We start from the raw sequence: 16,520 nt of genomic DNA, 5'->3' as shown, positions 1-16,520 counted from the left end.
CAGTGTTTTGGTCATTTTAAATAGGAGTGTCACAAGATCCTGTGTCACAAGATGTCGCGAGATTAAAACATGACAACATTTCTCAGTCAAAAAAAAATGTAAACATTGATAATAAATAAATTAATTAATACACAATAAACCAAACTCGAGCAATTTTGCCGGCCTCAATATATTGCCATGTGCATGCGTGTCTGTTTTTCTCGTATTTCTCCTCCAAACAGGCAGGAAGAGTGTTCACTCTCTGCATTGGCACCCTCGGCACCTTCCACAGAACAAGAGCATGAACGGAGTGATTAGTAGATTAGTAGATTAGTAATATTTTTGCATTGTACTTTTCTGAAAAGTAATGTTAAAATCTTGTCTCTTCTCTTTCTCATCGACCCAATCTCATGTATTGTTTCGTCTCGTGAACTGAGTGTCTCGTGACACTCCTAATTTTAAGCTTCCTTCCTGGGCGCATTGATTTCACAGAGCCCAGAGCAATGAACACTTTTACCGTCAACAACAGCATAGAAAGAGCATTTGCTCTCACTAATCATGGCAGACTTTGTGAGAGCCGATGACGACTACTACATTTTAATTTTACTCCCTCCCAGGCATAGAATAACGTTGCTGGGTGCTCGACAGATCCGGCTATACTGTAGTGAAACACTAAGCCATTCTCATAGTGTTAGCATGTAGCACTAGTGCTAAAAGTTTCATTGACTAAATAAAGCCATAATGAAATCACCTAAAATGTCCACTCTCACTGGGATGCCGACTGGTGGGATGGCTGCATCTTTCAACACAAGACTTGGGCTCCCCGTTGAGCTAGTGAATTCAATTTAAACTAACAGGCAATGCAGCAACTCCATTGGCTTACGTTACCTCTCGTTAGTAGTGATGTGCAGATTGTTACTGAAATATCGATACCTACGATACCAGCTCTTTAGGCCCAAAAATCACTTTCTTAAATCAAAATATCAATCATTTGATACATCAGTCATTTGAGATAATGTATATCATTAACAGGAACACTGTGTAAAGTAACAAAATTATTTAGACCTTGTCTAAATTATATGTAGTTGTCAAAAAATATATATATATCAATTCCTCTGATGTCTTATATGGTTTATTTTATGAGCTATGCTATGATTTGAAATACGCTACTTTTTAAAATGCACCCAACATGCACTCACAACACCTCACGCCACTATCGAATAGTGATGTGCAGTACCACTGTTCCATATATATATATATATATATATATATATATATATATATATATATATATATATATATATATATATATATATATATAAATCAAATAAATATATAAATCATTAAAAAAAACTTTTAAAAGTCAATTTTACACATTGTCCATCTAGGAAATTGAATAAAATGCTTATTCTTCCACAGTGTCCACTCATTTTACATTGACTCGGTTAACTCTATCTAGCCTTCCAGTATCCTTCGTATCATGTCATGTCGCCATCATTAGCAGTCTTTCTGGATGAATGCAGGCATGAGGACAAACACAGATATTTATTGTAAAAGAAATGTAAAAAAAAAGCTCTCTTACAGTCAACGGTGTCCTTCAGCAGTGGGTGAAGAAGAATTCTTGGTGATCCATGGAGTAGATACAGTCTATAGGTTGAACAACAATAGAACAATGAACGAATGCCCTATACCCTAGGTACCCCAGAGGTATGCCAGTTGGAATAGGGAGCACGTGAATAAAAATCGAAAACAATTATCGCTCAATGTGAGTAGGGAGTGGGGAGCCCCCCTAAAATTAGGCATTAGCATTGGTTGTGAATAATCAATATATGATTACTTATCTATTTATCAGTGCTCATGTGAAACGTTATCAAAATGTGTCCCGGAATTACTTTAAATTAAGTAATTAATTAATTATGTTCAATATTTCAAGATCAGATAAAAAGGTGCATGCTTTTTACATGTCCAGGAGGAGTTGATACATGGCTTCAGGTCAAATGTCTGAAAGGGTATACAACTGCAAAAAGTTTGGGGACCACTGCCCAATACTGTTGTCCAAAAAAAGGTAGTTGGCATGTTTGCACTTATGTTTAAAACCTGTGCATGTCATCCTAAAATTACTGTATTTACCAGAGTACAGGGCTAAAAAAGAACTTTACCCTAGCAAAACCTAGTCTTATATTCAGGCTCTAGAGATTTATACATGCAAACCAACAATTGTGCCAAACTGCTCCCCAATCGAGTCACCACTTTTCTTAATGTCACTCACAGACACCAGTGACCTGGAGAGATGCTGTCACTACACAGGGACCCGTCAATGAAGCACAGTCATCAAAAAACTGTCAATCAACTAATGGTGATGGTAATGGTTTAATTTTATTTGAGCATGCATACAAGTTACAATGGAATACATCACATACAGTAATTCACTTCACAGTTCCACATGTCCAAAAGGAGTAGAAAGAAGCAAAGCTTATTTAATCCTACCCCCCATCCGTTCCACATCGTATGCAGTGCATTTATTCTCTACTAGTATTCCATGTGCGATTTTTTAATACATCAAAGAATGATAAGGTAATGTCTTCTTGGCTAGGCTTCGCGAACGAAGATTTTAGGGGCATTGACCACGTCTAGCACAGGCGCGCTGGTGCCTGACGAGGTCGATTCGTGACAGGCACACTCGGCCACAGCGGGGGCAGGGGAATGACGAATCTGGAGCTGGTGCTATGACTGCACGGTTCATTCTCCTACTGCGCTTCTCTTCGATGGCAGCCCTACGGTTGCGCTCAAAGAAGGAGACTGACTGGTGGACAGCGCGCCACCAAGCCCCTCCACCGTTGCAACCATACAGCATTCAAAGTCACATGTGGTCAGCTTCTTCTGTTTTTCTGACCACTGTCGATGGTCGATGTGGCAGGTAGACAGGGATTTTTTCAAAGAGTCTTTGTACCTCTTCTTTGGTCCTCCCCTGTCACGGTGCCCAGTGGAGAGTTCACCATAGAGGACGATCTTGGGTAGGCGGTGATCCTCCATTCTGGAGACGTGCCCTGCCCAGCGTAGCTGCGTTTCCATAAGCATGGCCTCGATACTGGTGATCCCCGCTAGTTGAAGTACTTCAGTGTTTGTGATGTAGTCACTCCAGTGAATGCTGAGGATGGAACGGAGACACCGTTGGTGGAAACATTCCAGGAGTCGTAGGTGGTGTCTGTAAGTGACCCATTGCTCGGAGCCGTAAAGGAGGGTGGTTAGTACCACAGCTCTGTACACGCTGATCTTTGTGGCTTTCTTCAGGTGTTTGTTGTTTCAGACACGACTATGGAGTCTGCCGAAAGCACTGCTTGCCTTTGCCAGTCTGTTGTCCACCTCTTTGTCGATTCTTGCATCGGAGGAGATGATGCATCCCAGGTAGGTGAACTGTTGGACTGCCTTCAGATTTGTCTCACCAATTGTAATGTGTGGTGGACAGTAGGCTTCCTGGGGGGCGGGCTGATGGAGAACCTCTGTCTTCTTCAGACTGACTTCGAGACCGAAGAGCTGGGATGCCCCTGCGAAGCGAGATGTTACACGTTGCAGGGCAGTCTATGTGTGGGTTACGAGGGCGGCATCGTCAGCAAAGAGTAACTCCCGAATCAGTTTCTTGGTGTGGGCCTGTAGGCGTCGTAAGATGAACAGGCTACCATCAGTGCGGTATCGAATGTAGATGCCATCTTCGTCACCGAGGTCATCCGTGGCCCGTTGAAACATCATGCTGAAGAAGATAGTGAAGAGAGTTGGTGCGAGGACGCAGCCTTGCTTCACGCCATTGATGATCGGGAAAGGTTCCGAGAGGTCCTTGCTGTTTCTGACCTGACCACGCTGATCTTCATGCAACTGCATAACCATGCTGAGGAACTTTGGGGGACAGCCAAGACGCTCCAGGATCTGCCACAGGCCTTTTTTGCTCACGGTGTCAAAAGCCTTTGTCAGGCCTACAAAGGTGACATATTGACCCTCGTTTTGTTCACGCCATTTTTCTTGGAGCTGTCTGAGCACGAAGACCATGTCAGTGGTACCTCTGCTTGCTCTGAAGCCGCACTGGCTCTCTGGGAGGTGGAGTTCGGCCACGGCTGGTACCACCAGTCTGTTGAGGAGAACTCTTGCTAGGATTTTGCCCGCGTTGGAGAGGAGCGTTATACCCCGGTAGTTCCATGTGTGATTTTTTAATACATCAAAGAATGATAAGGTAATGTAACAATATGATGTAATTTTGTACTATGTAATAATTAACATTTTTCACAATAAATATAATAATCAGTATAATAATAAATACATAATAATAAATACAGACAAACATAACAAAACAAGTTCAAGACTCTTCTTCCTTGTATTTAGCAAACATCAACTGCTTGTATTGTTTCTTGAATTTGCTCATCTTGGTGCATTGTTTGATTTCCTTACTCAATCCGTGACATAATTTAATTCCACATACTGAAATGCTGTGGGTTTTTAGTGTTGTTCTCACGTACAAGTGTTTCAAGTTTAGTTTTTCCCTATGATCATATTTCTCCTCTCTTGACAAATCAGCGAATTTTAATCTTTGTGATTTTAAAAATAAGGGATTTGTATGTTCTCTATACGTGCCATTATGAATTAACCTCACTGATCTTTTTTGCATTACATTTAGTGTGTGAAGATTGCTTTTATAGTTACTACCCCATATCTCCACACAATACGTTAGATATTGTAATCCCAGTGAACAGTAAAGAGTGTGGAGTCATTCTTGATCAAGATAAAATTTTGCTTTATTCAATATTGAAGTATGTCTCGCCACCTTTATGTTGTATATTTTATATCTGAGATTTCCAGCTCATTATTTCATCGATTATGATCCCCAGAAATTTTTACAATTATTGACAATGTCAGTGAATTCCTTTTTTGTTACACCAGTGAGAAACATAGAATTAGGATTCCTATCTGTGGTTTCATTCCTTTCCTCCTTTGTCCAGAATTTTGGAATTTCTTCTTCAAATTTTGGTACAAAATTGACAAAGTAGTTATTAAACATTTGCAGTACCTCATTCATATCATCATTATTCATATTTCCAAACATAAAATAATGAGGGTAGTCTGCTTTCTTAGCGCTGCTCCTGAGAATACTATTTAAAATGCCCCAAGTTGCTCTAAAGTTATTTTTATTCTTATCTAATAATTGATTATAATAGACATTTCTCGCCAGGGACAGTTCTTATCATAGAGCTCCATATAAGTGTTTTGAAAGTGTTCATATGCTTCATCCACATCTTTTGCACTGTAGACACTCATCTTTGTTCTTCTAGATCTTTCCTGAAAAGTGTTGACGCTATCCTCTGTGCATAGTCTTTGAAAAGTATTTTTGGCCCCCATCTGTATTTTATTATAATGTTCATTGTAAATTGTAAACACTGGAAGATGATGTCGTTGATTAGCAGGCCACTAGCTGTGTTATTATCAAAGTCACTGGTGAATATATTATCGATAAGTGTGGCAGAGTGGTCTGTTATTCTGCTTGGTCTGGTGATTTCCGAAAATAGACTCAATTATTGTATCTATGAAGTCATCTATTTCCTTGTACTTATGTGGATTCAGATCAATATTGAAGTCTCCACATATAAAAATTGTCTTTTGACCAATGTCTGTAAAGATTGTTTTAATCCAATCCTCAAACATTCCAACGCTTGACTTTGGAGTTCTATATAAACAATTTATTAACACATTTTTTTCTTTTTTCTTTACAGATTTCAATGGTTATACATTCCAAGATGTTATCAATAGCAAATGACATATCCTTTACCATTTCATAGTTCAGATGTTTGTCCACATATACAGTCACTCCTCCTCCACTTGTATTATTCCGATTTATACAGGTCATTTCATAACCTTCCGGCTCAAACTCCATACCTTTGTTACCATTAATCAAAGTTTCCGGGATTGTGATTACTTTGAAGGGGTCCTTGAATTGATTCAAATATTGTTTGATGTCGCTATAGTTCGCATACATGCTTCTGCTGTTTATGTGGATAACTGACAACTTATTGCTGATATAAAGATTATTGTTGTATTGCTCCTCCGTAAAATAACAAGTCATTTGTGATGTGAGAAAAAAAAATTGTGTCCGGATCTTTTTCTTTTTCCAATTCCACTTATTTGTGATCTGTCAAACAAAAGGTGTCAAATTGTAGATCTTCTTGAGGCATATTAATGACATTAGAGCTGTTTACCTTTTCCATGTTGGCATGGTCCTCAGTATTTATCCAGATCCTTGATGTCTTTGACAACAAGAACTCTGACCTCTGGTCCTCCATTTAACTTGATGAAGATTTTGCAATTGGCACTCCTTGGATCCTTCCTTGCTTCCTCAGATCACGTGCTTTCTTAGCGATTTCAGCATTGCACTTTGCCATATGGTCATTCATTAACATGTTTGTACTTTTCAGCTTCTTTCCTTGTTTCAGCAGTGCAGTCTTGTCCTGTTAGTGAACTTGACGATGATGACAGGTGTAGTGCTATTCCTGCCATACAGTAGGATGCAAGTGTCCATGGTTTGGATGTCTGCCCTTATTCCCAAATGGCCTAGTATAGGACCTGGGTTTGATCCAAAGCCCCGTCAAGATCACATCATTCATTCATGTGTTCTGATCCATGTCATCTATGGTGATTTTCAGTTGCTCAATGATTTTGTCTTTTCCTTCAATCTTTTTAGAGTGGCTCTCAGTGCTGCATTACTTTCCTGTAATTCTTTGTTCTCCACTCTCAGACTTTGAACTTCATCCGTCAAGTCCTGGACCTTCTGAATTATGTAGCCCATATTTGTTCCATGTAATCCAGCCTATTTACGTTCTCCTCTATGTGATCCAGCCTCTGTACTTTCCCATCTATTTGATTCAGCCTCTGTAGTTTCAGTAGTATTTATTCAAAGGTGTCTTTTTGCTTTTTCACCGTTTTTTCCAACTGCTTTGTCACTCTCTGTTGTTGTAATTTAGTATGCTTTGTCAGTCGGCTCTTCAAATAGCTTACATCGTCGGCAGGTCTCGGCGGCGGTTGTGAAACCCGCACCTTCTTTTATCATAGGTGACTCCATGTCTATAATCGAATCCAGAGTGCTTCGATCTGAACTGCACGAGCCACCATTAGATCCGCTTCTTTTCTCTTTTATCCTTGGCATTATTGTGGTTGCTAAGCAACACCGTCTCACCGTGTGTCGATTAGCCCGTTTAACACTCCGAAATATAATACCGTCTTACCGAGTGAGTGTGACATACTTCGATGGAACAGACTCATGCTCTGACATTTTTGACTGTTGTTCATCAAGCTCAACCAATTTGCCTGACATTTTCCATTACACTGCTGTTTATTGTAAACTGTCAGTTGCTATTACAGTGTTCCCTCATTTATTGCAGGGGACAGGTTCCCAAAATAGCCCGCAACAAGTGAAATCCGTGAAGTACCCAACTTTATTTTTTTACAATGATGTATGTTTTAAGGCTGTAAAGCCACCAACCATACACTTTATACACTTTTCTCAGACAGGCATGAACATTTTCTCACATTTCTCTCTTGTTTAAACACCGTCAAAGTTTGAATTTTAAGGTTGAAGGAATTTTAGGTTGGACACAAGAAATTAAGTGACTCGTGTATTTCACTCCTCTGACCGTGCCCGCGTGCCTGTAGCGTTTTTGTATCCTTGATACAACATATTGCTTCTGTCGTCGTATTTTATGCCTCCTCCTCGTCTTTCATGAATCAAAGATTCAGTCAATCTCCTCTGTGCCTTCACGTGCAGTACATGCGTTCGGCTTGCCGAATTTACATAGATGTTTGATCGCTAGCTGTGTGAATCTGCAGTGCTGTATGTGTGCAAGTTTTATCCCCGACAACACCCACAATATTGACGAAACGTTCTGCACAGTCAAAGGCACCTGTGGTCGCACCCAAAAGGCAGAGGAGGAAGCCAGCCATCATACAAAAAGTTGGACTTCTGGACATGCTGAAGGAAGGCAGAAGTTACGCTGCTGTAGAGCGCCGTTACGCAGTACTGTAAATTAATCTTTGGTTCATGGAGGATGAGGAGGAGTAGTAAAATAGGACGACAGGAGCAATATGTTTTAACAAGGATACAAAAACACTACAGCCGAACGGCGCCAGGACAAAGACGCACGGTCAGAGGGGTGAAATACACATGAGTCACTTAATAATTTATTGTGTCCAATCTAGAATGTTGATCATTAAAATAAAAAAGAATCTGAACTTTGACAGTGTTTAAAAAGAGATAAATGTGAGAAATGTAAAATTATGTCTGAGAAAAGTGTCTAAAGGTGTTTTACAGCCTTAAAACATAGACAATAATGGTGAAAAAAAAAAAAAGTTTGCTACTTTGAGGATTTCACTTATTGCGGCCTATTTTGGGACCATATCTCCCGCGATAAACAAGGAAACACTGTATTCCGTAACAGCGCCCTACAGCTGTGTCTTCCTTCAGAATGTCCAGAAGTCCAACTTTTTGTGTGATGGTTGTCTTCCTCTGCCTTTTGGGTGCAGAATGTTTCATCGACATGTTTGTCAGGGAGAAAACTTGCAACCATACAGCATTCAAAGTCACATGTGGTCAGCTTCTTCTGTTTTTCTGTGGTTTATCGTATTGGCGGTTAGCAAGTAGCTCACACGGTTAGCTAGGTTGCGAGACATGACAAGAGACAGCACAAAGGAGACGGATTGGCTGTAGACGATTGTCAATCAGACCGCAGAAGACAATGGGAGAATAGAGCGAGACACCACCGCCTCATGCTAAAGCACAGAACTACAACACAACTTCCCATAATGCAATTCTTCTTAAATGGCCAGGCTTGGCCTGTAACAGCATGCATATGCTGAAAAAAAAAAAAGCGCTAAAAACGCACCAAAAAATAAAACAGAGAAACAGTGAGTCCGCAAAAGGTGAACCGCGATGGAGCGAGGGAACACTGTATACGGATATTGAAAACACGATTTAAAAAAAAATTGGGCTTTGATTTTGATATATATAAAATTTTCCGAACAAAAAAGATGGGCCACCATATATTCAATTTTGTCTTATATCTGGGTCAGGAACTCATTCACATTTGTATGGGTGTATTGCTATATTACAGGATATACATGGTTTAAGTAGTCCCCCTTACAAAATAATAACATTTGCCTTTCTATCATCTCCTGTTGACACATTGTTCTCTCATTGGCTGTTCTGATAGGCTAAGAAAAGGCTCATCACCTTCTGTCCCCATGAGGCTCCGTCTTGTTGGGGAAAAGATTCAGAACTGTGAAGCCTTGCCCCAGGGCCTGTTGCAAACCGTCTGACCTTGTTGACAATGCCACCAGCTCCAAAACCAACACCGTGCTGGGCAACCGCAGAGACGTATGGAAGTACAAGATCTAGAGGATAGAAAAATGTGACTATTAACACACAATAAGACTTGCTCATACTATAAACAAAACTTGACCAAGTGCCATGTTATTTCAAGGACAACCTAAAGTAAATGAAAGTCAGTCCATTGCCTTGTGATGTAAAAGTGGAATCAGACAGTCAATCAAAAGGTGACACATTTCTATCATCTATATTTTAAACTCTAAATCTAAGCAAACAACTGATCAAATTATAAATTTATAGTGAATACTCTGACTGTAAATCGAGAGAGATGGTACGTTTTATCACTCAAGACTCCTTCTGTGCATGACACACACCAAAGCTGAAGTATTGTGGTGTATTTTCCAAAGAGAGAGGACACTACATTGCAATGTGTACTTTATGTTTAGTACTCTTTAGAGCCAAGGTGAATGGAGAGTTCTAACAGGCATGACATATACTGTGCAATAATAGCCGGCACATTGTATGTATGTCAAGAGTCGCTTCAAATGACATGCAAACATGCATGTTCCTTCTGTGAAAGGACATTCAGTACAAACTCATCCAGATGGTACATAGAGTCCCATGAGGCATAAGGTCTCAAATGCTGTAAAAATTGTGCAATAAAGACACATTACAAATACATATGATAACAAATAAATAAACCAGCAGGGATAGTGACAAGGAACAAAGGATAGAACGAGGAGACAAAAAAGAGGCGGGTCCCGTCTTACGAGCAAACAACCTCTTGTAAATACTGTAAATATGTGTTGTTGTTTTTTTTTTTTACCTAAACCACAAAGAGGTTGGGACGTTAATTGGAAGCTATCGGCAGAGAGGCTGCAATTCCAAAATTTGAAAGTCATCATATACTTGTATAATAGCTCAATTGTTTTAACTTTAATAATGATTTGGAATGCATGAGAAAGTGGAAAGGAAAACATAGCTCTCCTTGACCACATTTACTGTATTACCAAGTATATTGGACAAAACAGCAGCAACAGAACCAACCTTGTAATAGCGGTAAGTAGCAAATGTCTCTCATTACCACTAATGGGTTCATTGTGAACAACAATACATTAAGTGTAACATGCATGAGTTTCTGTGCTGATGCTGATCATTTATGATACTTCAAATCAACCAGGAAAAACAAAATCAACCAAAGGTGGCAGATGCTAAATCTCAACTGGATTTAAGAGTAAATTAGAGCTGTTAATGCCACGTTTTTTTGTTTAACAAAAAAATCTGTGAAATGCAGGATGGAAGAATAACAAAAAATGACATGATTCTCAAATACAAAACACATTTGTAACTACAAGAACATTATGTTTTCTGAGGAAAAAAAAAAGATTGATTTCATTGAGGTGTGCTGCATTTGATTTTCTCTGCCACTCTCCATCCCAGAGGTCCCTTAAAAAAGTAGTGAGATATCCAAGATAACAGACAGAAGAGACAGAATAACCTGGATGTGGAAGATTTGATATGGGACACATTTATGATGTACGTTGCTCTGCTGAATACACTCCTTTGGGATTATAGTTAAGGTTTGACCTTGCTATTTTACATTCACAGGACAGGCAAGCCTTTAGGGGGAGACCCTTTGAAATCACAGACGCCAGGTAGTTGGTAATTGCTTCCACACTCTGATCTGCCATTCAAATTGGGAATAATAGCCTAAACTACAACACAAGCCAAGCTCATTTACATGCAGAAAGGCTGAATATGACATTCACAAAATGTTCATCTTATATTGCTCCCTCAGCATGTTACTCTTCAAAACTATAAATCACAAGGTGGCCCCAACAATGGGGTAAAAATGTAAGCAGACATGACATAATAGACAAATGCTATTCATTCTGGTGGGTCTTTAAACCCCGCGATGAGCCATTACAAAAATGCATATATTTGAATTGAAATCCAAATTAAATATCAAAATTTAATATACATTGTGGTGATATTACTCTATAGTCAATGTTCAGTGTTTGATGAAAACACTGGATAGTCACCTGACACTATCAAATAAAATTGTCATGATTACTGCATGTCCTCAAAGTGGCCTCCACCATAATAAAGGTGCATTGGCCAATTGATAAAAAATAAGTGCTTCTTGTAAACAGACGCTACAAAATAAAACATAGTTTTGTTATGTTTATTTAAGTTTTGCTGCTTCTCTGCATTTTTTGCCCAAAAAAAATATTTTTTTTCCAGTTTGACTTGATATACACTCCCGATCAAAATGTTAAGACCAGTTAAAAAATTGCAAGAATTTATATGTTGCACCGTTTGATCTTCTAAGCAGAACTTAGTAGAACAAAAAGAAGAAATGGGAGTGAGCCAAAACATTTTTTGAGTGAGCAATTAATTGCAAACAAACATACAACTTAAATAGGCTGTTCATCAAAAGTTTAAGACCATAACTCAAAAAAAAAAAAAAAAACAACACGAAACACCACTAAAGTACAAATAAAATGTTTAAAAAAGGACTCAGTAATGCTGTGCCATTCTTGTTCATCACTTCAAAAATTCATTTTGGCATGCTTGATGCCAGTGTTCCCGGGAGTCCAGTCCAGGGTGTACCCTGCCTCTTGCCCAAAAGTCAGCTGGGATAGGCTCCAGTATACTCTCACGACCCTACTGAGCAAGCGATACAGAAAATCAATGAATGAATGAATACACAGGATATTTTAAGAAGTTTAATATGATTTTCTTACTGTGTCCAACCTCAGCAGCAACGGTGCGCTGCGAGAGGCCTTGCTTATGCAGCCCAACAGTCCAACCATGTTCAGAGAGAGAAAGTTGACCCTGAATCCACATTTTCGCAAAGATTTTAGCTCTTAAAAGGTTGCGGTCTTAAACTTTTGTACAGCTGCTGAACAGCCTATTTCACTATAGTGGTTGTTTTTGTCTCACTCACATTTCTTCTTTTTGCATTTTGAAACTTTATTTAGAATCTCCGTTGGGCATTTCAGTGTGGAGTTTGCATCATTTCCCCATGCGTGGGTTTTCTACGGGTACTCCGGTTTACTCCCACATTCCAAAAACATGCAGTGGCAACCAGTCCAGGGTGTATCCTGCCTCTCGGCCAAAGTCAGCTGGGATAGGCTATACCCCTAGTGAGGATAAGTGAACTGATATGTGAACTGATTTATATATATATATATATATATATATATATATATATATATATATATATATATATATATATATATATATATATATATATATATATATATATAAATAACAACTTATGCTGAAAATGTAATTGAATATAATTTCATAAACACAATGCATATGTTTTAAAAATTGAATTCATTGAGATGTGTCAGTGTGGAAAAGCTTATAAAGCCATTTCCAAAGCTTTGGGAATCCAGCGAACCACAGTGAGCGAGAGACATTATCCACAAATGGCGAAAACATGGAACAGTGATGAACCTTCCCAGGAGTGGCTGACCAACCAAAATTACACCAAGAGCTCAGCGATGACTCATTCAAGAGGTCACAAAAGACCCCACAACAACTTCCAAAGAACTGCAGGCTTCACTTGATTCTGTTCAAGTCAGTGTTCATGACTCCACCATAAGAAAGACACTAGGCAAAAAGGCCAGCATGGCAGAGTTCCGAGACGAAAACAACTGCTGAACAAAAAGAAGACTTGTTAAAGTTAATTGAGACTTGTCTCAATTTAACATGAAAACATCTTGATGATCCCTAAGACCTTTGAGAAAATACTCTGTGGTCTGACAAGACAAAAGTTTAACTTTTTAGAAGGTGTGTGTCCCATTACATCTGGCATAAAAGTAACGCCGCATTTCAGAAAAAGACCATCATAACAACACTAAAATGTGATGGTGGTAGTGTGATGGTCTTGGGATGTTTTGCTGCTTCAGGACGTGGCAGACTTGCTGTGATAAATGGAACCATGAGTTCTGCTGTCTACCTGAAGGAGAATGTCCGGCCATCTGTTCTTGACCTCAAGCTGAAACCAAGTTTGGTTCTGCAGCAGGACAATGATCCAAAACACACCACCAAGTCCAACGCTGAATGGTTGAACAAAAACAAAATGAAGACTTTGGAGTGGCCTAGTCAAAGTCCTGACCTGAATCCTATTGAGATGCTGTGGCATGACCTTAAAAAGGTGGTTTTCTCAGGGTACTCCGGTTTCCTCCCACATTCCAAAAACATGCATGTTAGGTTAATTAGCGACTCTAAAATTGTCCATAGGTATGAATGTGAGTGTGAATGGTTGTTTGTCTATATGTGCCCTGCGATTGGCTGGCAACCAGTCCAGGGTGTACCCCACCTGTCGCCTGAAGTCAGCTGGGATAGGCTCCAGCACCCTAATGAGGAGAAGCGGCATAGAAAATAGATGGATGGATCTGAAACATGCAAGTGTGACAAACATGCAAAAAAAATATAAAAATCAGGAAGGGGGAAAACACTTCACACCACTGTATATGCAGTATATAAATATATATGTAGATTTGCCGTCTCCACCTCAGTTGCAACAAATCAAACATGTTCACGAGGATGGCCTAGACTTTGATATTAAATATAATTCAGAAAAGAGTAACATCATGATTGTCAGGAGTAAAGAGGATATGAAATTAATTTTCCCTGACTTCTCACTGGCAGATAACACGTTAAAAGTCTATGATGAGGTGAAATATTTGGGCCATTATATATCCGCTGACCTGACAGATGATAGAGACATTTATAGACAATGTTGTATGCAATATGCACAAGCTAATATGCTTGTTCGTAAGTTTTCTATGTGCTCAGTATCTGTTAAAACTGCACTTTTTAAAGCATATTGTACTCCTATGTATACTGCCCACTTGTGGCAGCATTATAAAAAAAGCAGTATACATAAACTTCAGGTGGCATACAATGATGGCATGAGGATGCTGCTTAAGGTGCCCCGCTGGACTAGTGCCAGTCAAATGTTTGTCCAGGCTGCTGTGCCAACTTGTGCTGCTGTGTTACGAAACCTCATGTACAGATGTATGTGTAGGTTAACATCCTCTGCAAACAGCATCATATGTGTACTGACCAACCCTGTACAAAGCTCAGTCAGGTTCTTTTCTCGCTTGTGGAAACACTGGCGCCTTAATTTATATAGCAAGAGATAGCCATTTTTAATTTTTCTTTTTTGTTTGAGTGTTTCTGTTTTGTTTTTCATTGTTCTATGGACCATGCATGTGTCTGAAATAAAGTTGATGATGATGATGATGAAAAGAACAGACCCTCTCATAATGGCATGAGTGTGGAAGAACTTTTGTCAAGCGATGCACTTGCTGCTATTCAGCAAATAAACCCCACTGAAGAGTTCTCATCTTTTGGCTGAGATACAGTATTTACTTGCATGTTCTTCAACCGGCTCTTCCTTCTCAGTAAACTGGCAACGCTGCCCAATTTTGCAATTTTTTTCAATTTGCTGTTGAATATCCTAAATCAGAGTTTCTGCTACATGTAATTGATCGTGGCAGTGTGCCACTACAAAATAAAAGCTGTCACACCTTCAAAATGAGGGTTTCTTTTTTTAAAACAATTTGAAGTCATATATTATATGAATGGATATATATGCTATATAGATATATATGTAGCTTATCATTGGAAACAATTTAAAATATCATACAAATGTTTCACTGTGCTTTATTTTGATAAGCATTCACCAGAATCGCCTCTCTGCCTTGCTGGCACTTGTGCATGTGACCAGATACATGACACTTGTGTTGACTTTCACTTTGTTTGTTATTATTGGGAGAATGAACAACAGCCCGTAAAATTTAGTCAATTGACGACAACTTGTCACATGCTAAGCCCATCGATACCAGTGTGTCTTATCGCTCACGTTTCAAAGTCATTCCACTTTCTGTCATCTGTGTACACACATTGCCTGGATGGTGGCATCTATTTAGCTCGGAGCTACAAGTGGCTATTACGTTCATGGGATACATCAATCATCATCACATCTTACTTTTTTTAAAAATGTCAATTAATTTTGCTCTCTTGTTATCATTATAATACTTATAGCTTGTCTTCAAAAGTCTAGACGTGTGTCAAAGTTGTGCACCTGAGACGGATAGTGTGTACAGCTTTAACAATCATGCTATCGCAGGGGTCTCCAGCAGGTAGCTCGTAAGCTAGCAGCAGCTCAGCAGCTGATGTTGAGTAGTTCACCATATAATATTTGCTCAGTTGAAAGCTCCACCCCTCTTTTCACCAAACATGTGGCCGCAAGTCCAACGACACGACCACAATGTCGATCATCGAACTGCGGCCCAGGGTGTCCTGGTGCCAGGTGCACATATGAACATAATTATGCTTGAACATGGTGTTCATTATGGACAATCTGTGACGAGCACAGAAGTCCAATAACAAAACACCGCTCGGGTTCAGATCAGGGGGGCCGTTCCTCCCAATCACACCTCCCCAGGTCTCACTGTTGCTGCCAACGTGAATGTTGAAGTCCCCCAGCAGAATCAAGGGAATCCCCCGAGGGAACATTCTCCGGCACTCACTCCAAAAAGGGTGGGTATTCTGAGCTGCTGCAGAATACAACAGGCCTTGAGCCGGGGGGCCACAAGAATTGCCACCCCTGCCCATCGCCTCTCACTGCTAGCAGAGTGGAATAAAGACCAACCCCTTTCAAGAGGACTTGTTCCAAAGCCCTTGCTGTGCGTTGAGGTGAGTCCGACTATATCTAGCCAGAACTTCTCCACCTCACACACCAGCTCAGGTTCCTTCCCCACCAGAGAGGTGACATTCCACGTGCCAAGAGCTAGCTTCCGCAACCGAGGATCGGACCGACAAGCTCACTCTGCACCCGACCCCTTTGGCCCCTCCCATGGGTGGTGAGCTCATGGGAGGGTGGACCTATGTTACCTCTTTGGGCTGTGCCCGGCCGGACCCAATGGGTGCAGGCCGGGCCACCAGGCGCTCGCCATCGTGCCCCACCTCCAGGCCTGGCTCCAGAGGGGAGCCCCGGTGACCCGCACCTGGAAGAATGAAATCTTGGTCCTAAGTTGTGTCTCTTCATTGGATTCTGTTGAGCCGCTCTTTGTCTGGTCCCTCCCCTAGGACCTGTTTGTCATGGGTGACCCTACTCAACTTAGCAACTTGGCTCCTTGGATCATTGGGGCACGCAAAC

At 40.2% G+C, this 16,520-nt stretch overlaps 1 protein-coding gene across 9 annotated transcripts in view; it reads right to left on the bottom strand.

The window, feature by feature from the left end:
* LOC129178107 (nephrocystin-4-like) overlaps window positions 1–16,520 on the bottom strand; it is a 254,373-nt gene that overhangs the window by 202,278 nt on the left and 35,575 nt on the right. For all 9 annotated transcript variants that reach the window (XR_008569753.1, XR_008569754.1, XM_054769957.1 and 6 more), the window contains exons 3-4: window positions 9,239–9,399; window positions 1,562–1,626 (exon numbers count right to left, since the gene is read on the bottom strand). Coding sequence is in view for 7 of the 9 variants with exons in the window: in XM_054769957.1 (XP_054625932.1) it covers window positions 1,562–1,626; window positions 9,239–9,399 (226 nt within the window). In the remaining 2 variants the exon portion in view is untranslated. The remainder of the gene's footprint in view (window positions 1–1,561; window positions 1,627–9,238; window positions 9,400–16,520) is intronic.

The sequence above is a fragment of the Dunckerocampus dactyliophorus genome, chromosome 1, assembly GCF_027744805.1.
Source record: "Dunckerocampus dactyliophorus isolate RoL2022-P2 chromosome 1, RoL_Ddac_1.1, whole genome shotgun sequence".
Classification (NCBI taxonomy): Eukaryota; Metazoa; Chordata; class Actinopteri; order Syngnathiformes; family Syngnathidae; genus Dunckerocampus; species Dunckerocampus dactyliophorus.
This window is presented reverse-complemented; position numbering and strand designations above follow the sequence as displayed.